This window comes from Lissotriton helveticus, chromosome 8 (genome assembly GCF_964261635.1).
Source record: "Lissotriton helveticus chromosome 8, aLisHel1.1, whole genome shotgun sequence".
Taxonomy (NCBI): domain Eukaryota; kingdom Metazoa; phylum Chordata; class Amphibia; order Caudata; family Salamandridae; genus Lissotriton; species Lissotriton helveticus.
The window spans coordinates 212,127,258-212,154,143 of NC_136069.1; the positions used below are offsets into that span (position 1 = coordinate 212,127,258).

The 26,886-nt window shown below is 43.5% G+C and overlaps 1 protein-coding gene across 1 annotated transcript in view; it reads right to left on the reverse strand.

Annotated features, from left to right (window-relative positions):
- The window catches only part of LOC144773723 (trifunctional purine biosynthetic protein adenosine-3-like), a 219,052-nt gene that overhangs the window by 16,486 nt on the left and 175,680 nt on the right, over positions 1-26,886 (reverse strand). The window contains 1 exon segment of the mRNA XM_078658864.1: positions 12,661-12,791. Within this exon segment, the coding sequence (XP_078514990.1) occupies positions 12,661-12,791 (131 nt within the window).

Genomic DNA, 26,886 nt, shown 5'->3' on the forward strand with positions numbered 1-26,886 from the left:
CAAAATATTTCACTTTGTAAAGGGAAGCAATGAAGTACTTTTGGAGGTCCACATCAATCTACTTTACTCATGACAACTGAAGAGTGAGTTGGTGGTGGTGTTGGTATGCAACAGAAGGCAAATGTGTTTTTAATAGTATTGGCAGTTGTTGGACTTGGCCCTTTTGGCAGGTTCACCCCTAAACTTTTTGCTTTTAATTGTGACCTGATACTAGTTGTTTTTGGCTTCTGCGCACTTTAACCCTGTGTCCCAGTGTAAAGTGTGTGCGCAGTCTGACTGTGTGTGGAGAGATTGGCCTGACCTCTCATATGAATGCATGGGGAATGTGTGTGTCCATGGTAGTTCCTGATGTGTGGGGAGTGCAGGGGTGAGTTTGGTATGTGCAAACTCGTGAGATTAAATGCTGCGCGACGGTGTGCGCAGATTTAATGTGTCTAGTGCAGAAGTGCCACTTCTAGAAGTTGGCATGTCTGTGCAGTAAATGTGAATTGACGGTCTGGCTTGTGATTGGCTGGAGCTGGCTGGTGTGTCTGGCTCCAGACGTCAGGATGGGTCTGCCCCCGTGGTGAATGGAGAGATCTGCATGTTGATGGGAGGGAGGAGTGCACCTGGGACCTGAATAGGGCTGGGCCTTCCCTCGACAATGCTGGCTCCGCCCCCTGTGGCACGTCTGATGTCCCTAGCCTGTCCTGTGAATGGGGAGAGGGGCTGAGCAAAACAAAGTGCTGAAGAACCAGTTGTAACTGCTTCTCCCCCTGCCGTACAACCTTAGACAAAGGGAAATTGTGTATAAAAAGGGGCTGTGACGCCATGTGAAATGTTCTCACTGATCCCATCTTGCGGGGGCCTGCTGGTGCTGCTGGGCGCCAGAAGGTACTGCCACTTGGGACTGCCTCCCTGCTGGAGGGCCCTGTGAGCTGGCCGCTTTGACCCCCTGCCTGCTAAGAGACTTCCCCTGGAGATTTTTTGCCTGGATGCCTGGAGGACCTATTGGGACCCTTCTGCCTTGCTTGAACTAGTGTCCCCTTGAGGTTCGTTACAACCTCTGTTCTATAAGGTGCAAAGATTATACCCCAAATATGGGACAACCTTTGTCCTTAGAAGACCCCTCACTCACCAACCTAGTTGGTGACATGCTTCATCATCGGGGTCCCACCCAGACAGCCGAGTGCCATCTGGGTGTGCTGCGACACCTGCCTACAGTGGAGCTGGTTTTGTAGTTTTTATATGTGCAATTAGACTTAAAAAGTGTGATTAAAAGTTGACCAATGCTACTCACTCAAGGTTTTTTTTATTCTGGAGTGATTGGGCAACGATTAGAATATATTATAGGACACCCTTGCCTAGTTAGGTAGGGTTTTGGTGTCAGTAAAGTCGTGTGTTAAGATGAAAAAAGTGTTAAAATTGGTCTACATGTTTCAACCTATGTGTCATTATGAGGTTTTTGTCAGGACAAGAGTGCAGAAATCTGGGTGGTGTACACACGCTAAGGTGTACCCAGCCCTCGATTTCGTGGTGTCTAAATCACAAACTTGTGATTTAATGAAAAAGGGTGTTCTTTTCCTTGATTCCAGGAAATAAACCTGTGAAAAAAATGGGAAAGAAAAGGGGTTGGAGGAATCCAATAGATAGTACATAAAATGGTATGTTAAATGGTTCTTCTGCACCTAATGTCAAACTTTCACATGACTTATTCCATCTCACGGAAAGTTCACACAGTATAAACCATGGGTCATAACTATCCACAGACAAACGTGCTGTTCATTGTATGACTCACAGTTTTCACAGTCAACCATGATTAAAAGGAACGGATTTGGTCCGTGGTTTGTGAAGTATTTTGGCCCACGCAATCATAGTCGTATTTAGTCATTTTTCGATAGAAGTGTGGGTGTCCAAACACCTTCGTAGGAGAGAGGGGAGGGGATGTATTGGCGGGGGAAAAATTCAATCCACACGCCAGATCGAAGTAGTTAAAATCAATAATAAAAACATAGCATACACTGAAAAAACAAACATACCGAGACCATGAATTACTCAACAGTGATACAAATTCAACACAGCGGAAAGTGGGTATTAATCTTACTCGAAGCGCTCAAATTTCGGGCTTCATGGGCTTCTCTGGGTCTGCCGTGGTCTGCCGTGCCGTATGGGTCCTGACGAAAACCTCATAATGACACATAGGGTGAAACATGTAGACCAATTTTAACACTTTTTTTTCATCTTAACACACGACTTTACTGACACCAAAAGCCTACCTAACCAGGCAAGGGTGTCCCATAACATATTCTAATCGTTGCCCAATCACTCCAGAATAAAAAAACCTTGAGTGAGTAGCATTGGTCAACTTTTAATCACACTTTTTAAGTCTAATTGCACATATAAAAACTACAAAACCAGCTCCACTGTAGTCAGGTGTCGCAGCACACCCAGATGGCACTCAGCTGTCTGGGTGGGACCCTGATGATGAAGCATGTCACCAACTAGGTTGGTGAGTGAGGGGTCTTCTAAGGACAAAGGTTGTCCCATATTTGGGGTATAATCTTTGCACCTTATAGAACAGAGGTTGTAACGAACCTCAAAGGGACACTCCTCTTTTTGTTGTGTTATATTTAGTTCAGGGGACCAGGAGTCTCTTCCCCACCTACATGGTGAAATACCCTCTCTCTCTCCTTTGTTGATTTATTGCTTGAACTAGTCCCAGGACTTCTTGTGCTCCCAAGCGCCCTGTGAGCGCTCTGCCTAATTTTCCTTGAAATACGAAGGAAAGCTGGGGGGGCCTTGCTGGAGGAATGCCCAGCCCAGAGATTCCCCCCCTTTCTGTGCCCCCCGCTTATTTTAATATTTTACATAGCAGGAGCCTACTCCCCTTTATGGTGGTTTTATGGAGATTACGGGTGTCACCCCGCTTGTTCTTAGTTAAACTACGGGTGCCAACCGCGTTTATGGCCACTTACTTTTAATTTTAATTGCGCGGGTGCCTACCCCGCGACTTTGCCCTTCTTTTTGTATATATTTAGAGAGCGGGTGCCCACCCCGCTCCCCTGTTATTATTATTGAGGGAGCCTACCCCTCGAATCACCACAGCGACCCGAGCCGCACATCAAATCCCTCCCGGGTCGCTGTCCAGTGCGACCCAGAAGGCAGGCAAGGCTGTGCCTTTGTGGGCGGGGCTTCCGCGACGGAAGGGAAGCCCCACGAGAGCGGAGGTCAGTGCGAGGAGTGATGCGGGGCTCCCGAGATCGAGGGAGAGCCCTGCGGTGGTAGTGAGGCATTCTCGCAGCGCAGGGGGCCCGAGGCACGTTGTCAGTGCCTGCCCCCTGCCGCATTGAGGAAGCGCAGCGGTACCAGCGAGAAGAGAAGCCTGCGAGCAACGCTCCGGTGAGTGATACCGTGGGGAGGGGTGACCGGTGCCTGCCTCCATTGCTGTTTTGCTTTGAACAGCCCCGCCAGAGAGTGGGCCGCTATGCCCATCGTTTGCCCTGAGTATTCTTAAAGGGCCCGTGTCCGCCACTTGCCCAGGCACCATAGTGTGCCATTCTCCAGAGCGACCCCAGATGGCAGAGGGCTGTTCCAACGTTTTGGGCACTATTATTCATAGAGCCTGCGGGCCCCAACGAGGCCCCAGTTGATTTCAGAGCCTAGCCGGCTCCACTGGGCACATTAGTTATTTACTGAGCCCCGTGTAGCTCCAACGTGTGGCCCCATTATTTAAAGGGCATACTGAGGGCCCAGAGGGGTCCAGGCTGTTCCCCTGTTGTGTGGCCACTATTCACAGCTGCCCCGCTTGTGAGAGGGCAGCTGCAACGTTCTTGGGCACAGTGCGTACCAGTGCCCACCTGTGTGATTTCACAGCTGCCCAGCAATTAGTGGGCAGCTGCCACGTTTAGGCCCAGACTCTTGTGCTTCTTTGCTTTTTGCTGCCTGCGCAGCCTGCCCTGACTATTTGGACATAGTGCGTTGCCCTGGGAGAGGCCAGTTGGCCATGGGGACAGTTTGTCATGTGTGGTGCCCTTGCTTGGGGTACACTGTTGATGCCTAATGTGATTTTTGCGTGCAATGCCTTTATGCCTGTTTTAGACCTCTAACTGTGTTTTCATGCTTAGGAGGTTGTTTTGCCTAGTATAGTTTATGCTAGTGAGTTTGTTTCCCTGCGTGATCTATGCCTAGGGTGATTAGTATTGCGCAGTGTGTACCTACCTTTTACCAGTGGTTACTGGTTGTGTTCTACAATTGTTATTTTGTGCTTCAGTTATTACATGTGCTAAATCTACCATTTCTACTAAGTGCTGATTTTGACAGTGGCCCACGTGGCCCCGTCATGTGTAAATAATCCCCTGTAAATACTACCCAGTGCCAGTTGGCACAGTGTATCTGTGTAATTATGTTCTAATGTGTTCATGGTAATACAAAGGCTATTTTTATATATAACCTTGTGTGGAGTTCCTTTTTGTGGTGTGCCTAGTGTGTTGCTGCTGTGTGTGTTGCGTAAACGCTTTACACATTGCCTCCGGGATAAGCCTGACTGCTCGTGCCAAGCTACGAATGGGGTGAGCAGGGGTTATCTTTGGCGTGTAACTCCCTTGCCCTGACTAGAGTGGTGGTTTCTGCCTGGCTTTGGCGCAAGCCTTGGCCAACCAGAAATCCCAGTTCTAACAACAGTGACAAGAAGTATCTTTGAACTAAACAGCACACGTAGTGTTCCTGTCTGAGGAGGTAGTGGCATTGAAATTGGGACAGGGTTTGAGATAAGATGAATGGGTATGGAAGGGTGACTTTGGACAAAGCTGAAAGATAAAGGAAATTACTTGTAGCCAAGCATAACATGCAAGGGTACAAGACCACCAGGTGACAGGAGTCATGCAATTGCTGATTTGGTGATTTGATGCACAAAGGTGAGAATATGGTTTGGCTGTCACAAGCAAAGAGGTTGCCAATTAATCCAAAAAAGGAGCAATAGCAATATAGTGAGTGGGCAATACATTTTGAGTGGTAACATGAGGACGAGTCTTGGGTGAGGACTTGAGAGCACAAAGCCACAGATAATTATTCTGCAAAAGTTGTTGAGGGCCATTTGAGAGGTGTTTCCGCAAGGCTGGGTGATCTGTGAATAAGTAAGACAGAGTTGTCAGCTGTTATTAAACAACCTGTGGATTCCATAGCTTAGTTGTAAAATTAGGCCACACACCCAATGCTACAGTATAGAAAATATTTATTTACACTTTTATTTGCCAGTAGTAACTACATTGAATATCTGGGTGTCATCTTGAATAATACTTTTAAAAATACTCCTCTCCTCTAGTCAACTGTGTTAAGTGCAGCAGGCTGGTAAAGATTGATGCAGGAGTATCATGAACCCCCTTCCCTGCTTTACCTGCTGTAGCGGGATTTGGGTACCAGAGGGTTGGTCTATGTAACATGAAATGTTTATGTTGGTGTTTATGGCTTCTTTGACTGTGATCAGACGCTCATAAATACCAGATCTGATAGACACTTCTAGCCGCAGATTCCTTAACTTTGAACTGCTACTGGGTCAGAGGCAGACTCCACTCCCTTCCCAAGCCAGATATGACAGTAGTGACAGATATGTCACTCCTCGGATGGGGCAGCCATCTGGACGAGTTGGAGATCACGGGACTCTAGTCTCTTTCAGAATCCGGACTCCATATCAACATGCTTGTTTTCTGTGCAATACGACTGGCATTCAAAGCCTTTCTACCCTCCATCAAGGGAAGGCTAGTGCAGGTGTTCACGGACAACACCACCGCCATGTCGTACTGCAACAAATAGGGCGGGGTGGGGTCAAAGACCCTTTGTCAAGAGGCCCTGGGAATCTGGATATGGCTGCAGCAGCAAGGCATATCCCTGGAGGTTCAACAACAGGCAGGCTCTCTGAACGCCAGGGCAGACAAACTCAGTCACCAATGCCTAGTGGATCACAAATGGCATCTCCACCCAGATGTGATGCAAGGTCTCATTCAGCAGTAAGGAGAGCTTTGGTTAGATCTGTTTGCCTCCGCAGAGAACGAGTAATGTCTGCAGTTTTGTGCGGTGGAGTTTCCAGGCCGGCTCTCGGAGAAGCTTTTCGTCTCGAGTGAAGATCAGATTTCCTGTACACCTTTACACAAATACCATTTCTGCCCAGAGTTCTCAAGAAGATCAGGTCGGCAGGGCCCAAGTCATCCCTGTGCTTCCGGACTGGGCACGGAGAGTCTGTTATCCCGAGCTACTGATCATGTGCATCGATCCTCCAATCAGGCTGCCCCTTCGGTAATATCTTCTATCGCAGCAGCAGGGGGGGGGTTCTTTACCCGAACCTGTCAAATCTCAATGTGTTATGGAGATTGAGCAGCAACAGTTGACACTTTTGACTAACCCTGGCCAGAGTTCGCTGACTTTTGCAAGCAGCGGAGTGCGATAGATAAAATGCCGTTCACTGTGATTTTCAGTGCCGGATGCTTACCCCACTGTGCAATCATGTCGAACGGGCGCTGCTTTCCTTTTTGCAGCTCAAGTAGATTTTTACTCCTGCGGCAGCTTTCTCAACGCGAACGGGCAGTTTCTCAATGCGAGCGGTTTCGAGCATACGCGACCAATCGCAATGAGAACCCTGACCCCCACCCGCATTGTGAAATCTCGCCGGGAGGTTTATTTTCCATGCTCGCGCTCGCCAACTTGATGTTGACGATCGCGAATGAGGAAAATCTTGCCGAGAGGTGGATTTTCCCCGCTTGCCAACTTGACTTTGTCGAACGTGAGTGAGGAAAAAAATACCGCTACAAGTAGGGGAGCGGAGTTTTTCTGAACTCCGCGAGCTCCGCATAACGCAAAGTGCAGAAAACATCACAAACTCAGCGAGCAGAGCGTAGTTCACTGCCCAGGCTTACTTTTGCCCTTCCTCCCGAAGTCTGTAAGGTCATCTTGGTGGTTACGCGGCCCTCCACCAAGAAGTTATACACCTGCCATTGGAAATAATTTGTGTCATGGTGTGGAGAAAAACACATTGATCCCCTCTCTGACCCTTTCTGAAGTTTTACTTTTCATTCTTTCACTTGCTCAGCTGGGCTCTACTCTGGGCACTCTTAGAAGCTATCTTTCTGCTCTTTCTGCCTTCTTGCGGCTGCCTGACCAACCCTCAGTGTTCAAGTTCCCTACTGTACATAGGTTTCTAAAGGGTCCTATTCATCTCTTCCCTCCTTCCAGTTTATTATGTCTCAGTGGGAGCTTAATCTGGTCTTGACTTTTTTAATGGGTGCTCCTTTCGAGGTTCTCCATAATTGTCCCCTCAGGCTTCTCATACTGAAAACAGCCTTCTCTGTGGAAATTACATCTGCCCATAGAGTGAGTGAGCTACATCCCTCATCATCTAAGCCACCTTACTTTTCAGTCTACCCTAACAAACTGGTGCTTTGCACAAGGCCCTCCTTTCTACCGAAAGTGGTCACCTCATTTCATTCAGGCCAATCTATCAGCATGCCTACTTTTTACTCTCCTCAACATCCCTCATAAGAAAGGGAGTGGCTCCACCGTCTGGCCCCAAAAAGAGCCTTGTCGTTCTACCTTGACCGCATACAAATCTTCCGGGTGGACGACCAACTCTTCGTGGGTTATGTTGGTGCGAAGAAAGGTCAAGCGGTGAAGAACCTTCTGAAGGCTTGCAAGCTCATTCCACCAGAGCTAAATCTGCGACCACTTTGTTAGCATGCGGAGTTCTGGGGTGGACATCTGCCAGGCAGCAACATGGGCTTCCCTGCACAAGTTCATCAAACATTACTGTCTGGACAGTCAGTTCTGCAGAGATGGGCAATTCGCCTGTTCGGTCCTGCAGGACTTCCTTGTCTGAAATTGGTCCACAGATTCACCTACGAGGATGGTATTGTGCTTGCATATCTATTCAAAGGAAAGGAATCTGTGGCTAGAATTTCTATCAGATGAACAAGTTAATTATCTTCGGTAATTCCTTATCTGGTAGAGACAATATCTAGCTGCAGATTACTTACCGACCCACTCATCCTCCACGCTCTGAGAATGGATTTCTAAGGACAGGGCTGACCCCTTTCAGTGGTCTGTGTACTTCATGGCTCCACGCCTCTGATGTGTAAAGTCATAAAAAGAAACTGATATCAGTGTACCTAGGTGGCACCTATATAAATACCGCAATGTCACTTACTGTGCAGAGTAAGCACACAAAGCCAATCAACGCTACCTACCAGCGAGCTGAGTTACTGCTCACAAAAAATCTTCTGGATACAGTCTAACACCTGGAAAATTTTAAGGTAAGGAATCTGGGACTAGATATAGTCTCTGCCTGAAGGTAAGTAACTTGTTCTTTGTGCAGTGGGAGGAGGGGTGGTAGGAAAGGAGAGGTGGATGAGGAGAAGGAGTGGTGTAGAGAGGGATGGGGAGAGGATGTGTGGCAACCGTTCAATGGCTAGAGAAGAGAATGGATGGAAGGATGAATGTAGAAAAGGATGTATTAGGGAAATGATGGATAGAGAGATGGATACATACAAGAATATATGGCTGGAGATACGGAATGTCTGACAAAATATCGAAACACAAAATATCGAGATACAAAAATATCGGAGCAATAATATCGATGTCAACAATATCGACATCCTATCTACAACAAGGTAAGTACAAAAATATCGGGGAAAAAATATCGATGTCAAAAATATTGTTTTTAAAAAAAACATTTTTTAAATTAAAAAAATATGTAAAATTAATGAAAAAATACTTCAAAATATAATAAACATAGTTACAAATATTTTAGATTATTTAAAATAATAAGTAATCTACATAATTTAATAAAAAAATTAATTAAACATATACATATAATATATATTATATATACTTACTTAATAATCCGTTTTAATATTTATTGTAATAACTTATAAATAATTAAAACTATTATGAATTACAAATTCATCTATACACATAAAATATTAACATAAATAAAAATTAAATAATTATGCAAAACAAATTTAAAACATTTAATTCACTTGTAAAAATTTTACAATTAATTATATACTACATTAACTAAAACAATACAAAAAATATTAAGGAACAAAGGGAATAAAATACTATTCCAACTCACTAAAACAACAGTAAGGAAAATGTTGGATAGCGTAGGGGTAAAAATTACTATTCCCACTCCAAAGAGTGCAACATTAGGGAAAGTGTTGGATAGCGTAAGGATAAAAATTACTATTCCCACTCCAGAGAGTGCAACAGTAGGGAAACTGTTGGATAGCGTAGGGGTAAAAATTACTATTCCAACTCCAGAGAGTGCAACAGTAGGGAAAGTGTTGGATAGCGTAGGGGTAAAAATGTACTATTCCCACTCCAGACAGTGCAACAGTAGGGAAAGTGTTGGATAGCGTAGGGGTAAAAATTACTATTCCAACTCCAGAGAGTGCAACAGTAGGGAAAGTGTTGGATAGCGTAGGGGTAAAAATTACTATTCCAACTCCAGAGAGTGCAACAGTAGGGAAACTGTTGGATAGCGTAGGGGTAAAAATTACTATTCCAACTCCAGAGAGTGCTACAGTAGGGAAAGTGTTGGACAGCATATGGGTAAAAATTACTATTCCCACTCCAGAGAGTGCAACAGTAGTGAAAGTGTTGGATAGCGTAGGGGTAAAAATTACGATTCCCACTCCAGAGAGTGCAACAGTAGGGAAAGTGTTGGATAGCGTAGGGGTAAAAATTACTATTCCCACTCCAGAGAGTGCAACAGTAGGGAAAGTGTTGGATAGCGTAGGGGTAAAAATTACTATTCCCACTCCAGAGAGTGCAACAGTAGGAAAAGTGTTGGATAGCGTACAAGTTAAAAATAACATACTTATAAATAAATTAATATTTTAAAATATTAAAAACATTTTTATTAAATTAATCTAAACTATTTACAAATACCAATAAATAATTATTAAAAAAATAATTACCAATTAATAATTAATATCCAATAAATTAATTATAAATACCCATCTATAAATTTAATAACTACTAAATTACATATCAATTACTTTACACACTATTCCCCTATGAACACACAACAGACACCAATAATAAAATAATACACTTAACATAATTATCAATTAATTAATTAAAATTAATTACAAATTAATACAAATTAATTACCAATTAATAATTAATTAACAATAATATAATTAGCAAAACAATTAATGAAAATAAATTATTACTTAATTACATTTAAATTACTTCCCACCCTATTCCCCCCATAACCCACTACAGAACATCATTATCAATTAATCAATTAATTAAAATAAATGACCAATTAATAAAAATGAATTACCAATTAATTAAAATTAATTTATAATTCCTAAAGAATTAATCATTAATTTAATATAATTAAATTACTTCCCACCCTATTCCCCTATAAACCCACAATCCGCTATGGTACTAAAATACAAAATGTACTTAAATTACATTAAAATAAATAATACATAATAATTACATTATAGTATACATAAAAATCATATAAAAATCAATATTACTAACATCGATATTACTAACATCGATATTAGTAACATCGATATTACTTACATCGATATTAACAAAATCGATATTACTTACCTCAGAAATTCTGTCCCTTCGATATTAAAAAAATCGATATTACTTACCTTCTATATTCTGTCCCTTCGATATTAAAACATCGATATTATGGTAGGTCGATATTAAAAAGTCGATATTTTGTCTGCCTACCGAAGATACGGATGAATCTAGTGATGAAAGGAAAGAAGGAAGGAAGAAGGAGAATGTAGGGAAGGATGTACAGATAGACAAGAGAACGGTGTAGGGATGCCTGGTAAGAAGGAAGGGGGTGAATAAATAAAGGAAAATAAAAGGATGAAGAGAAGGAAGCCTAGATAAAGGAAAAATACGGAAATAGGAGTGTATGGATGAAAGCAAAAAGACACAAGGGGGTCGATTCCGATTCAGGAAAAAAAACGTCCATACGATTTGTATCCAGAGCCCTCTCCGTACGAATTGTACCCGTCCGTCCGAGTCGCGTAGTACGATCTGTATTCCGTGAATCCGTCCGAATCGTCGTGATCCATACGCATTGCAAGGCTGAAACCGTGAACCGTATGACTCGTACACATGCCGTACGACCCGACGAGTACGATCCGGACCGGGGTATGAGGACGCAATTCGTACGGTCCACGTCAGGTAAGGGCGAGTCATACGGAAAAGCACACAAACACATACACACCGTACGGTCCGTACACCCCATGATCGCAGGGGTACGGCGCGTACCCCTGCAATCATGGGGTGTACGATGGGTGTAGGAGCCGTACCCTATGTACGATGGGTGTACGAGCCATACCCTATGTACGATGGGTGTACGAGCCGTACCCCATGTACGATGGGTGTACGAGCCGTACCCCATGTACGATGGGTGTACGAGCCGTACCCCATGTACGATGGGTGTATGAGCCGTACCCCATGTACGATGGGTGTACGAGCTGTACCCCATGTACGATGGGTGTGCCCATCGTACATGGGGTACACCCATCATACATGGGGTACGGCTCGTACACCCATCGTACATGGGGTACGGCTCGTACACCCCATGATCGCAGGGGTACGGTGCGTACCCCTGCAATCATGGGGGGTATGCACCGTACCCGGGGGGGGGCGTTCCGTACCTGTTTCGGCGCGAACTCTGCTTTTACGGCTGTTTTCAGCTCCCGTAGAAAAAGGGTCATACGGTGCGTAACCGACACGTATCATACTTGCTGGGTCGTAAAAACCAGCCGCGAACCGTACAGATGTCGCGTACAGCGGGTTCCGAGGAAGAATCGTATGGAGATTAGAGTTGTACGGTCTCTGTACGACTCGTACGGAGTACGGCTCCTGGTACGAATCGTACTTCGTCGTACGTACGGGGGACGTTGCAGGGTACGATTCGTACGGGAAAAATGCTCCGAACGGCTATTCAGAGCGGTTTTTCCCAAATCGGAATCGGCCCCTTTATAGGATACATGGAAAAAGTACAGAATGGATGCAAGAAAGCAAGGAAAGGAAGATGGAGAGAAGGCAGATAGGACAAAAGACTCAAAGGAGGATGGAGAGAAGGAGGAAGGAATTTGCAGACATTCAGAAATCCCTCAGAGGGAGCTGTGCCCCAAATGACTGCTGTGTTCGCTTGCCTCACCTGCTCGCTCAGTGCCACTTTGGATACGGTTGAAAGTGGGGGGGGCGAGTTCTTTTTCTGGATCCTCCTTTGGATTGATGAGGATAGATGAGAGCAGACAGAATTGTGGTGTGCTATCATTATAGAGACGCAAGAGTTGTCTTAGTGGATGGAGGACAAGGAATCCCACTTGAAGAGGGTTAAATAAGTTTTGTGAGGAAATTTAGTGAGTACATTTGTTTATTTTTGTACAGCTTGGGTGATTTGAAGTAGCTGGAAGATGACCAGTTAATATATAAATACACACATATTTATTATATATATATATATATATATATATATATATATATATATATATATATATATATATATATATATATATTGTTATTGCCATGTGCGAGATCACCCAATTACAATTCAGCCATTCACCCTAAACAGTTGGGGAAAAGAACATGCAGACAAACATTTGAGAGCATTCCAATGAACACATCTTCCTCTCTTACCCTGGTAGCAATAGCTGCTCTTGCTGCTTTTTTCAGGTCCTCCACACCAAACCTGCTTGAGATGACGAGGGATATTTGTGTGCAGCTGTCCGGGTCCTTGGTGCTGGCTATAAGGGCTTCAAGGTGCGAACCTCAAAACAAAAGGGAGTGGGAGAAAAATAGATTCTGTTATGGCATTTACAGTTAGGGAGTGAATTAACATAAAGTGCAAAGCTCATTTATGTCACTGAATCCCACTTAATGTACCTAACTCAGGGCAAAAGATATACATAGCACTATATTGAACACTTTTGTAAATGTTTTATTTCCATTTGTAAAAATAGTTAGAATTAGAATTGTTAATAATGTATATTTCCATTGGCTGAGTTACATTCCAAATAGGGCGTTGTACTTGATTTTATGGCCGAATAATATGGGAAGAAGATTTGGGAATTAGACACTAGACGGAGCCAAAATCAAGGGGAGTAGAATAAATGGCAGCACATATTATATACACTCAGAGACATGTATTTTGAAACAGCAAATCGTATGATCATCAACTATGTTAAAAGTCTCTCCTCTGATTTCTTGCTCACAGTTCTAGTTTATTATATGTTCATTGGTTATATGTCGTGTATTAGGTAGATACGAAAACACACATTGTAAATATACATCAAGTTCCAAATGGCTGCAATGTCTAATTTCATCATGACCACGACCCACTGACTGATCAAATCTGTCTGTGTTGGAAGTTTTTTGTGGGCAGAAATCCCCCAACCAATTTTTTCTGTGTTAAAACAGCTAGTACACTCCCACCCGTTTCACTTTCGGCATAACATTATTGTTTCAGGATGTCGCAATAGCATTGTGATAGATGTAGTGCTTGCATCTTGCATTTCGTTTTTCAGTCACCACTTACCAGTAAAATACTATTCAGTATTTAAAGAGGTGATCTTCTTGGACTCAAACAGTTAGTACAATTCGGTTACTAAAGTAATCTCTTGTCCTCACAATATTTTGCTTTCATTAAAGCTCCTCAGAGGAACTTAACATTGAAGGTTGTGCTGATCATGAAGGTTGTGCTGATTACTGGCTGACTAAGGGTATGCATAATTCACTTAACTTACTTTGGCGTGTTACATGTTTTTTTTTTTTTTAATAGCGCAAAATTACATGAAATGTATTACTGGCAAAATGCCTCCTTGCATCCATCTTGGACGCGAGGATATAGTTTAGCCTAAAAATATTGTGCAAAAAAAGACACAAGCGCTGCAAATAGCAGCCGCTCATGGTTTGGGCATTAGCATTGTTCCCTTATGCATGTGCTAAATTTCTTCTGTGAATGGTGCATAGTTACACAACATGGCATAATAGCGTAATTTCAGATAACAATGCTATCATGAAATTATGTAGAATTACAGCAGCGTAACAGCAATTTTGCCCAGACCTGTTACTGACTTTAAAGGGGGCAGAATAGTTCAAACTGTAAAATACCTAAATATCTGAGCCAGAATAATCTAACTGGCAAAGCACCCAAGTACCTGTGACATAATAATTCAAGTTGTAAAATACCCCGCAGGTTTTTTGTGATAAGTACTGTGTCAACTGACTTTCTGTTGAGATGTGTACAGTTATATTATATTCAAAAGCAAAGTAATGGCTAGGAATAGTAATTTAAACCTGTTGACTTGGAATGTGCGGGGCATCACTAATCCTAAAAAGACCAGACAGATTTTCGCAGGGTTTGATAGACATCACATAGACATTGCACTACTGCAAGAAACCCATATAGCTCCGACTATGTGCAGGAAGATTGGAACGAAATGGGCCGAATCCTGTTACTCCTCCACATATTCCTCTTACTCCAGGGGGGTAATGACGTTAGTCAGAAAAGGTGTTAACTACAAAATCAACAGATCCATCTTAGACCCCAATGGTAGATATGTGATTGTTTCTGGTGTGCTGCGTGGGCAACACCTGACGCTGGTAAATGTTTATGGCCCAAATATAGACTCCCCTGAATTCTTTCAGAAGCTTTGGAATCATATGTTGGAATCTGCTGACACGAACATTATATGGGGGGAGATTTTAATGTTGCATTAGGTGACGCACTAGATCGTTCCGAGGCCTCCCTGGAACCACATAAACGGGCTAGAGGGAAGATATGGGACATAATGGATGGTGTCACCCTCCAAGATATCTGGAGAGTTAGGAACCCGGAAGTAACTGCTGCCACTCACGTCAATGTAACATACGGTAGTTGGTCCAGGATAGACTACTGGTTGGGGTCTGATAATGTATTATTGTGGACAAAAACACTAACTACACTAACTAGGACTATATCTGACCATAACCCGATCATATTACAGTTACAGATACCGCACCACACTACACGTCTCCTCCATTTAGTTGGAGATTTAATGCTAAAGCACTTCTGGACCCACTATAGGCAGACACAATTGCAACGGCTGTCAAAGAATATTTCCAGTTCAATGTGGCGACGCTCGACGACCCAGGCATACTCTGGGAGGCGTTTAAGGGGACCTTACGGGGGGTTTGTATGAGCACCACAGTTGGGATATTGAGGGATATAAGAGACCAGATAACAAAATGCGAAGCTAAAATGAGAACACTTGAAAAGGAATATGAAAGGACACAGAATGTCACTACTCTAGGTGACCTAAGACAGGTATACACCGAACATCAAACGTATGCCGCTGATGAACTAAAGTATATCACTAAACGACCTCTAGCCAAGCAGTTTGGGGAGGGTGGAAGGCCAGGTAGGGTACTTACATCGAAAATCTGTGAGGGGAAGAAACCACAAACTGTAACACAAATTCGAGACGCTGAGGGCACACTACTGACACATCCGGAGGACATACTCCGCTGCTTTGTAGACAATTATAGCGCACTGTACACATCCAACCAAACGCCACCCCCCGAAGAAACATTCGAATATTTGCGCGATATCGCCATTGCCTGGCTCTCAGATCAGCAGCGAGAATATTTAGCAATGCCCATAACAGTAGAGGAGGTGACAGACATCATTCGATCACTTCCCAATGGAAAAGCGCCCGGCCCAGATGGGTATACATGTGTATTTTACAGAACATACGTAGACATTTTGGCCCCACATCTAGTCGCCATGTACGGTAATGCCTTTGATCAGGCCACGTTGCCCCCGTCGCTACGAGAGGCTGTGCTGATAACACTCCTGAAGCCCAATAAGGATCCAGATCTATGTGAATCCTACCGGCCCCTGTCACTACTGAATGTAGACTCGAAAATACTGGCCAAAATTCTAGCGGTCAGATTACAGCCCCTAATGACTAAACTGATATTGCCGGACCAGGCGGGGTTCATACCCACAAGGGCAACCTCCCACAATACCAGAACATTATTTGCGATTTCCCATTATTTAACACCTGACACTAAGGCGGTGGCGGTCATGCTCGATGCCGCCAAGGCATTCAATTCGATCGAATGGTCATATCTGCTCACGATACTCCAGCGTATGGGTTTTCCCTCTCGATTCATAACATGGATAACGCTTCTTTACACCGACCCTGTGGCCAGAGTACGCGTAAATGGATACATTTCAAACTCCTTCCACATCGAACGAGGCACAAGGCAAGGGTGCCCTCTTTCACCCCTATTATTCGCCCTTGCGCTAGAGCCGCTTGCATGCATCATTAGACAGTCACATAATCATTCAGCACTACACTTCCCAGGTCGGCCATTGCATACATCCATGTACGCAGATGACATGCTTTTATATATTAGAGACCCCGACCAGAATATGAATCCGTTACTACGCGAATACATTAAATTCGGCAGACACTCTGGCTTACAGATTAACTGGGATAAATCATCCATAATCCCGCTCACTGACACTACGTCACAACACGACACAGATTTCCCACTAGATTGGCAAACTGAATCGATCAGATATTTGGGGATATGGTACAGTAGAGATCCTGAGGAGATTATCAGCACTAAATATGGTAGAGTACTGGATAAAATGACAGAGAAAATCGACAGGTGGATACAACTGCCACTATCATTGGCAGATCGCATTGCCAAAGTAAAGATGAATATCCTACCCAAACTCTTATATCTATTTAACAATATACAGATCACACCCCCGAAAGCAGTGTTCAAAAGCATAACCACACTGGTTCTAAAACTCATATGGGAGGGTAAACAAGCACGCATAGACTTACGGACATTGACACTACCCTATGAAAAAGGTGGCTTTTGTATCCCAGACTTCTATTTATACTATCTCTGTGCCCAGGCGCAGTATGCTACGTACTGGTACCATGCTGTTCCTTATTTAACGCATACAGCGGTTGAGGAGGGGGACGCCTTTCCAATACCACTGACAGAGATAATGACACATAAACGCCCGCCATTACACGCGGCAGATATCAACACGATTGACACAACTACGGCCGCTTGGAGGTCACTGGGCCGGTTGACGCACAAAACGCCGCTTTATGCACCAGCATTGCCATTACACCATCATCCCAAGATCTCAGTTACTAGTGAACAAGTAGGTATGGATCTCCTGAAACAGGCCGGCATGGACACATTTGGAGACCCATACTGTGACGGCACCTTCAGGCACATGGACGACTTGTCTTACATTAGCAACCAAACCACACTGTTCCGTTTCACCTACTATAGATTACAAAGAGCCGTCCGTGATCTATACCCGAACTACCCAACGGAACCCCCCTGCTTGGAAACACTACAGTGCATCATTACCTCCTCCAACACAACACATCTAATCTCACGATTGTACAAAACGGCCCAAAGTGAGATCCCATTCACTTCCACTAAAGCGTGGACATGCTGGAATGAGGCGTTACCAGACCCGCTATCTGAAAAAGAATGGTACACCACATGCGCACTGATTAGGTTACTCACTTCAAATGGGAATTTACTCATCCTCCATTTAAAATATCAACATCAATCATACCACACCCCGTTGCGTCTCCATAAATTTGGGTTACGAGACGATGCTAGATGTAAACGATGTGGGGAACAGGAAGCAGATTTTATACATCTGGCCTGGTCCTGTCCGAAAATACAGGAATACTGGGGGAAAGTAACTACATGCTTCAGAAAATGGTGGGGGTGGAGATTGAATGCTCTATAAAGGTGTGCATATTAGGTCTTCTTCCCACGATCAAAGCCCGGAAACGTAAGTTCTGTGTGGTTTCCCTTCTGTTGGCCAAAAGGCAAATATCTCAATGTTGGGGGGGCACGAAAGTACCGAGCACGAAACAATGGCTGCAAGATTTGACACACTGCAGAGCTCAACTGCTGACCTACGAAGAGGAACTACTAGCCAGATCTAGGCCAAAAGACTATTGGACTTATTTAACAACTTATTTGCAGAATAATGATGCCACCGACAAACTGTGAATTCTAATGCATCATGCATCAACTTGACTAGGTTGAATACGTGACACATGTGCACTAACATGCTGCTAGCTTATAGACTGTACTGACTATAACAATAATTTCTCTGTATCATAAATGCTGGGATGAAGAATGCAGAAATGTAGTGGTATTTGTTGTATCACCATTCTCAAATGGTTGTACTTTATTTGTTTCTGAAAATCAATAAAAAGAATTAAAAAAAAAAAAAAAAGTTGTAAAATACCCAAGTAATGGTTTCAGCAAGAGAGCAAACCTCATCCCTCCCGTCCACCCCTTCTATAGAGGATATTGGTCCAGGAAGATTCCATCGTCAAATATATAAGCATAGGTTGTAGTACCACTCCCACAACTAAGAACTGCTTTTTTCACAGGTTTGTGTCCTTAGTCAGGTGCCATTGCATCATGGTAGAGGCAAGTGTTGCATCATTTAAGTGTCTTTGAGTCTCAATGTTGCAGTAAAATACTATCAAGGTTAGAGCAATGGATTCAGATCTGTATGTACACGGTGGTACATTCATTAAACATTTTATGAGTATGGGAAGTAGTACTACAGAAATACTCTTTTAGGTACTCTTACATGTCTTTGTAAGTCAGCCCTGAAATGTCCAACTCCCCATTAGTAGAAGTACAAAGAAAGTACAGTCCTTTCTATTTGTACAAATTGTATATGAATATTAATAGAGAACTACTGGAGAACTAATATATGTACTTCAAAATGCCTTTGTGAATAAGCGGCAATATATTTAAATGAAAGGTTATTACCTCATTGACAGTAATCAGTAATTTACTGCTAAATGGAAACTGTAAAATTAAATAAATGTAACAAGGACTACATCTTTGAATGAGCGCACCTGGAAAAAGTTCTGTGTAGATTTGTTTGAGTACAACCACAATCCGCGTTTTATGCATTTTATGCCAGAGTTAACATCCATATTTATATATAATTTTATGTTTCCATAATTTTAAATTGGTCAGCTTCTTGGTCGGATTAAGTCAGACATTATTATCAAGGCCCTCAACACCCCAATCAAGTATGTATGTTAAATTGCATTTCATTGTTCCACAGTTCCATGTAAATCTTGCAGATAGGTGCACTACTACATGTTGTTGTGAATGGTCACATCATAAAAAGTTGTTAAGCGCCAAAACTCCTGTAAGTTTAAAGTTGTTATAATTATCAGGCAGAAGAAAATAATAAGGATCGAATCTATCTAAAATTTAAAAAATCATCAACTGGAGTCACTGACATTTGGAAGTTATCAAACCATATAAGAAGTGACAATTCTTTAAATCCTATTCAAAAAAGGCATTTGCCTAAGACAGCAGAGGCAGTTATGGGGCGCTAGACAATGAAATATAGTACTTCAGACCTTACACCAACTGTGTTACCTTCTATTGAGTTTACCAAAGAAAAATACCAGCCTATAGAGTTTGAACTCTTTTCCTGCTGAAAGATAAAAATGTTGTAGATGCACATTTTTAGGAAGTTATTTTGTTTTTACAACAATTTAATTTAAGCAGCATCAGGGATTTAAATATGGTTTGGTGAAGCTTAAAGGTTTAAATTCTTTTGATGGGAGAAACTAGCAAATATAAACAATTAGGTACACCAGATAAAGAACTCACTAGGCAAGTGGGGATATTAAACTGTGAAAAAAATAGTTACAAAAATTCTGGAGCCACTAGCTGTCAAGATGAGATGTGATATAAAGAAGTGGTATACTGGGTTTTGTACGGAGACCCATGGCGCCGAAGACACCCCCGCCATGCACAGTTTTCTCATCAATAATTTCACTGCAAATATTCGCAGGGTTATTATCATTGATAATTATCAATGATGTCATAGAAGATGCCACGCGTGATGAAATATGTGGGGTAGTTAGCAGTGCATGGCGAGGGTGTAAGTTATAATTACCTTAGGGCACACGTTATTGTTACCTGAGATATCTATAACTGCTGAATTTCTGTGGTTTTGCGTGTGTAATATCTGAACCTAACTATAACATCCCTGCAACCTTTGTTTTTTCTGTGAAACTCTAATGTTTTAAAGCTATTTCCCAACTGTAATATCCCTGCAACCTGGGTGTGTGAGTGTGTGTGTGTGTGGAGTGTGTGTGTGTGGAGTGTGTGTGAGTGTGTGTGTGACTTGCTGTGTGGGTCTGTGAGTGGGTGTGGGAGTGGCTGTGTGAGTAGGTGAGTGAGTGGCTGTGTGGGTGTGTGAGTGGTTTTGCGGGTCTGTGGCTGGGTGAGTGGCTATGTGAGTGGTTGTGTTAGTGTGTAAGTGGGTGTGTGAGCGGGTGTGAGAAAACTGTGTGGGCCTGTGAGTGGATACATGAGGGGTTTTGAGGGTCTATGAGTGAGTGTATGAGTGGCTGTATGGGTGTGTGAGTAGTTGTGTGGGTGTATGAGTGGGTGAAAGCTGTGTGGGTCTGTGAGTGGGTATGTGGGTAAGTGGTTGTGTGAGTGTTTTTTTGGGTCTGTGAGTGGGTGTGTGAGTGGCTGTATGGGTGAGAATGGTTTTGTGGGTGTGTAAGTGGTTATGAGAGTATCTGAGTGAGTGTGAGTAGGTGTATGGATTAGTGTGTGAGTATATATTTTTTTAATTGGGTTCTGGATTCCCCAATCCTCCCCAAATCCATGAGGATCTAGAGATGGTCTTTGGATACTCATGTGGTAAAAAAAAAAAGATTTTTGGACACTTTCATGCCTATGAGGGGTTCCTCACAGACCCCTCCTTTAGCCCCATTAGTACCTCTACCCTGACACCTTCTATCACTTTTTAACTTTATTCTCCCTGCTGGGAACCGAGCCCGATGAACAAAATGGCGTGAATTCACAAATCTAAGGAAGATACTAGGAGGATCAGCGTCCCTAGATATACACATTTGTTTTGCCATTAATATCTTGAAAACTATTGAACGGATTTACACCAAGTAACAAAAAAAGTGTGCTTTCTGGACCAACAGCTACGTTTGTGCCAAATTTGGTATAATTCCGTCCAGTGGTTCGGGCTGTAGTCGTGTTCAAAATCCCCACATGAATTAACATGGGAAACAAACTTTTTTTTCCCCCCTATATTCTTAGCCCCTACCTTGACAAATCACCCCAACACTTTTCAAGCACACAAAGACCCACCGGCAGTAGATAAATAAACCGATACCACCTTTAACCCTATATACTCCTACCCACCCCTAATACTTAAAGCACCTTTACCACCCTATACCCAGCCTCACCCTAAAAAATACCCTTACAGTAGTACTTCTGTAGGGATATTTTTTTAGGGTTTAAGGGTGAGTCAGGGTATAGGGTGTAAGGGTTTTTTAAGGTTTAGGGGTGTGTAGGGGTATTAGGTGGTAAGGGTATTGTTAAGGTTTAGATGTGATTAGGGGTATAGTGTGGAAAAGTAAATTTTGCCATGTTCTGTGTCCCTACGTGTCATCCATCATATGTTATGTGTGCATGATTAAATATGCATATGCATTCCCTATGTTCGATTCAAGACGCAATTATAGTTGTGTCCACCTCTAGTATGTCAGTTTCCAGTTCTCGTGAATACTACGTATATCAGGCCTATGTAAAGCTACGTTGCCACGTTTCTCAGTGTGCACGTTATTCCATTGTAAAGTCCCCGTTTCTAGGCCTCAAAAGGGCCCGGACATCAGATTCAGCTCCTGTCTCCTGAAACTTCGCTGAGGAGCGATACAGCCCCCACCTGTATCCTCGACCCTTCACTTACTTCCTGTCTCGCAGTGCCCGGCCCACCCTGGCTCAGCCTCTGAGTCTGCCAAGAATATGTTATGATTCCAGTTATCAGTTCAGTCCTCCTTCTCTGCATTCCTAAACTACTGAATCGCATCAATAGTTTCCGTCATTGTCTAGCCTTCACGTCTCCACGTTAGAGAAATACTGCATTTAATGGTCATTTAATATTCTTCATCACGCACTACATGTAGAATAATGCATGGTCCAGTCTTAGAATCAAGTTAGCCTTTCCCCTCCTGACTTCTAGTTTATATCAACATGTTCTCTAAACATCAAATACTAGATACTGCTTAGGTACATGTCGCCCTGACTCTCCAGACTTCAGTCTCTGCTCCTAGCACAGAGTTCATAGCCCCCAGCTTCTCCTAGTGATACGTCATTGCTAGTTTGCGCGCACCATCAGGTTAGAGGTCCCGGCTCCTTAGGTAGCCCCCTCCATGGTTTCCGCCCCATTCATGACATATTCTGTTACGTTTGCATCACATGTCTATGTATACGCCCTGTTACACCTCTTTTCACCCTTATCTTTCGCGACTGCCTGCTACGCGTCACACCTTCTGCTCCACCCACTGCTACGCCTATTGCAATGTAATGATATGTGTTTGCGTTATGTATATATGCTCATGCACTGTTATCAAAAAAGTCATCCTCATCCTTTTCCTTGTCCCGATCCTGACACCAGCAGCGCTGCTGGGCCCTGCCATCCTATTCCTATGCAGGTTGTCCTGTTCCTGTCCTTTATGCTGTAATAAACCTGCAAAACTCCTACTACCTCGAATTTTGACTCTTATTTATTGAGCTATCTGTTATTCATTTATGCATTCAAAAATAGGGTATTATTTATTTATTTACCACATAATGGCGCCCGAACAGGGACTTGCCCTTTCCCCACGCGTCGGTGAAGCCACGCCGACCCCCTGACCCTCTGCAGTCGTGACGGAACTCTTCTGCGCACCGGCAGATATTTCTGCTTCAAGTATCCCTCAGGCCCACGGAGGAGACGGAGGAGGCGGTCCAGCATCCAAACGAGACGGTGGAGGAACGCGGCGAGTCCCGACCAGAGCCCAAGCCAAGAGTCCAAGGTCCGAGGTATCCGGAGGCCCACCCGTAACTGAAGTCCGAAGTTCGTCGTCCGTCGTCGTAGCAGTCCAGTCCAGTTCGAGGCCTTCCGTTCTTGCTGCCCGGTGAGTACCGTTACTGGGGTGGTATCTAGACAGGGTCAATCTAATTGACTCTGGTCCGTGGGTAGGTGGTACACAGACCCACAAACGAAGTGTCCACTTCGGTGGATGCGGGTCCTGACGTGTCTCTTTATGAGACCGGTAAGTTTCGTACTGTTTCAGCAGTGCATCTAGTTCCTGTTCTAGTTAGTTCTGTTCTCGAGAAAATTCATGTATTCTGTGTTCCGTATTCCAGGTAGTATTCTGTTCGAACTGTTATTTTTAAATGTTCTTCATGTATTTTAATGTCGTGGTATGAATGGGGAATAAGTATCGTGTTTATTGTGTATTGTATTGTGTCTAGATTATAGTTCAGTCATGCCGCTCTTTTCGAAATTACGTCAGTTAAAAACCAGAAAGGGTCTGCTGGAAGCAGCAGTTCCAGTTCCGCCTAGGGACAGTCCAGGTCATTTTATGTATCAGAAGCATGGCATAAGCGCCATATTGTATCTAGATTTATGGGTAGAGTATACCAAACAGTTAGAAGAAAAGTATAGATGGCCCGTATCGGGTACATGGGATGCCGAATGCATCATGCGAGTAGAAGAAGCATTATGGAAAAAGAAAGCCAGACAGTCACAGAAAGATGCCATCGAGTTATGGCGCAAAGAAGCTCATAAAAGAACTGAAAAGGAAATCAGAAAGTCAGAATTAAGTAGAGAATCCTTAGAACGAGCACAAGAAAAAGAACTAATCGAGATAGGTGAACAAGTCAAAGCCGAACAGTCAGACAGACAGAGGCATGCCCTTATTAGGGGTATGTACCCTCTCCTTGCCGAGGGCTTGCCAAAAGCATCCCCAGAGGCATCCAGTAATTTCCCGCCACCATTAGTTCCGACCAAGCTACGTCACAAACAGACCGCAGCTGATATTTTTATTTCGTCCTATTTGGACGACACAGTCCCAGAATATGCAAATCCTGTTCGCGCTCCGCCAGTCCCTGTAAATCAGGCACTTCCCGCTCCTCCAGACACCGGAGTACCTGTTACGGTACCCCCGGTCCAGCCCGCCATACAAGTCCAGCCTACATTTCCATTTCCCACTCTGCCAGGACGAAGAGCCTCAGTAGACGACTCTAGTTTAGGGGCCGCAGGGGGAGGTACTCCTCAAACCCCGCCGCCACACAAGCGTTTAACGACAGCCGAATTACATGCACAAGCGTCCCAGCGTACGCCCAGACATCAGACTGTAGCAGAAATAAGAAAATCTCTTGCCGAATGCGGCTATGATCCAGTCCCAGGCGAGGATAATATGGTTTTATATTCATTCCGCGTAAGAAAGGTGGCCGAGTATCTAGTCACCTTACCGAATATGAAAGAAGATCTAGACAGAATATATCGTTTCATCCGTACAGGGGATGATCCAGAAAGTATTAGCGAGGCCATGTCTCAAAGGAAAGCCGAGATCCAGCTCATGATATTAAAGTTTCTGATCAATTGTCTAATAAGAGAACAAGATTACCCGTCTAAAGATCCGGCTGAAATGAGAACCCTGACAAGGTGGAGTGATAATATAGCCGAGGGTAAGCACAAGACCGTCGGTGCTATGGAGAGTATGTACAAGAAAATCCGTAAAGAAATAATAAAATTACACGAACAGCGTAAAGCAGCACAAGTAAGCGAGAAAGAAAGTAACTCTGATACTGAAGAGGTAGAGGACGAGAATCCCGCCAGAATAGCGTATGTAGGAAAATCTAGATTTCCAGATCGCCATTTACGCCTAGAACACAAGTCTATTTTTCATTCTCCAGCACCAGAACAAGGTTCTCTAGAACAAGTATTCCAAGCTACCGATCACATTCTGAAATCACGAATCGGTTACAGTGAGTTAAGTACCATGCATGAACAAGAACTAGCCCGATCAGCAGTCCGATGGATTACTGATTCTACCACTTTTCCAGACGAAATAGTGGCACAGATGTTTCTGAAAATGCCCCCAGCCGAACAACGACTGGCGGGTATGTATATGATTCAGCACCTCATTACATTGTATGAGGGTCAGCACTCTGATCCAGGCCCGTTACATGATGTCCTGAACGAGTTACTCCAGTATAGATGGAAAGGTCTAGGTACCGATTTAATTAGTGTCATTCTAGAACAGCGTCACAAATATAGAACGTTTTTGAATCCGCATTTTGTTCCTGCCTCACCCCCAGAAGGTAAACCATTTTACATGGAGAGACAGAATCCGTTACGAGAAGTCCACCCAGTCAGAGGAACGGGTGGCGAACTAGAACGAGTGTTTGTTTACACTCCGATTACAAAGATGGAACTCCTCGAGATGAAGAAATTAATTCCCTGTCATGACAAAGATCCAGCAGGGTTCCATAGAGAATTAAAAGACATGCTCCGTATGGGAGAATACACGTATCCAGATATAATTAAAATGTTAAAGGTTCTGCTGCCCGCAGGGGTGTATGAAAAGCTCAAGGAAAAAGAATGGGAGGTGGGGGAGAAAAAGATCGATTGGGCAGTTCTAGAAGCTGAAGATAAGGCACGAGTACCAGGTACCGGTCTTGGAGATAAATGTAAAGAATTACCGGAATTATTAATACAAGTTTTACCTAGATTATTGACAACTAGAAAAGAAGACTGGGATGCAATCTCAGCCTGTAAACAGAAACAAGACGAAGATATTAGTGATTTTTATTCTAGATTTGAAAAATGTTTTAGCATCAACAGTGGCCTCAAGACAAGTAGTGAGTCATACCCTCACCTTTTTGTTACTAAATTAGTCGAGAATTCAAGCCCACAAATTAAAAATCGAGTTTTGAAAGTCGAAAGTACCTGGCAAGCTAATACCCCGTCCCAGATGTTGCAGATGCTTCAATACCACCAGAATAGAATCAGGGAAGAACAAGAACACGAGAGAAAACGTATGAAAGACACGAAAATGAAAGTACTAGTTGCACAATCTGTTCCTCAAGACAGTCAGAAGAGGGGTCCGAATCAAGCCAGTCATCCTGCAGCTCCCGTTAAAGGGAATTGCAATTATTGTAAACAGCCAGGTCATTTTATAAATGAGTGTGCAGTTCTGAAACACAACATAGCTACCGGTAAGACTAAAGAAAGACCACGTCCGCCTAGACAAGAACAAGTTTCACAGACTCCTCAGCCACAGAATGCACCCCAGACAGTTACAGCACCGCAGCCCATCGCTGCAACACAGCATGTTACACAGCAGATGTACCAGTATGCACAGTCTGAGTATCCAGAGTACCAGCAGTATTCATGAAACAGCCTAGAGAGGGAGGTAGGCTTGCCTCTCATCGAGATACCTGTAGATCAAGAAGGTCCCTATGTTCACAGTCAAGTATTAGGGAAAGACAGAAAGTTTTTGATTGATACAGGGGCAAGTAGGACCACAATTAGTCACGCCGAAGTTCCAGGGGCTCCGCTCTCAGGCTCAAGAAATGTTTCCCTTGGATTTTCAGGAAAACCTATCGTAAATGAGATTTCAAAGCCAGTTTCTCTAGAAGTAGGTCCATTGTCCCGCACTACTGATCTGTTACTTACTAAGTCATGTCCAGAAAATCTATTAGGCATTAAAACACTGAAAGAGTTAGGTGCAGTTATATGCTGTTCCCCAGAGGGAATACGATTGTTCCTACGTGACTTTAAGGGTCACTATGTATTACGAGATTTTGATTCAAGACTGTCTAATGTTCCACAGCATCTATGGGCGCAAGGTCCAACTGATGTAGGTTACATGCAAATCACACCCTATCGTGTGACTCTCAAGCCAGGTGTAGTTTTACCACGAATCAGACAGTACAGATTGCCACCTGAGGCTGTAGCAGCCTTATCCAAAA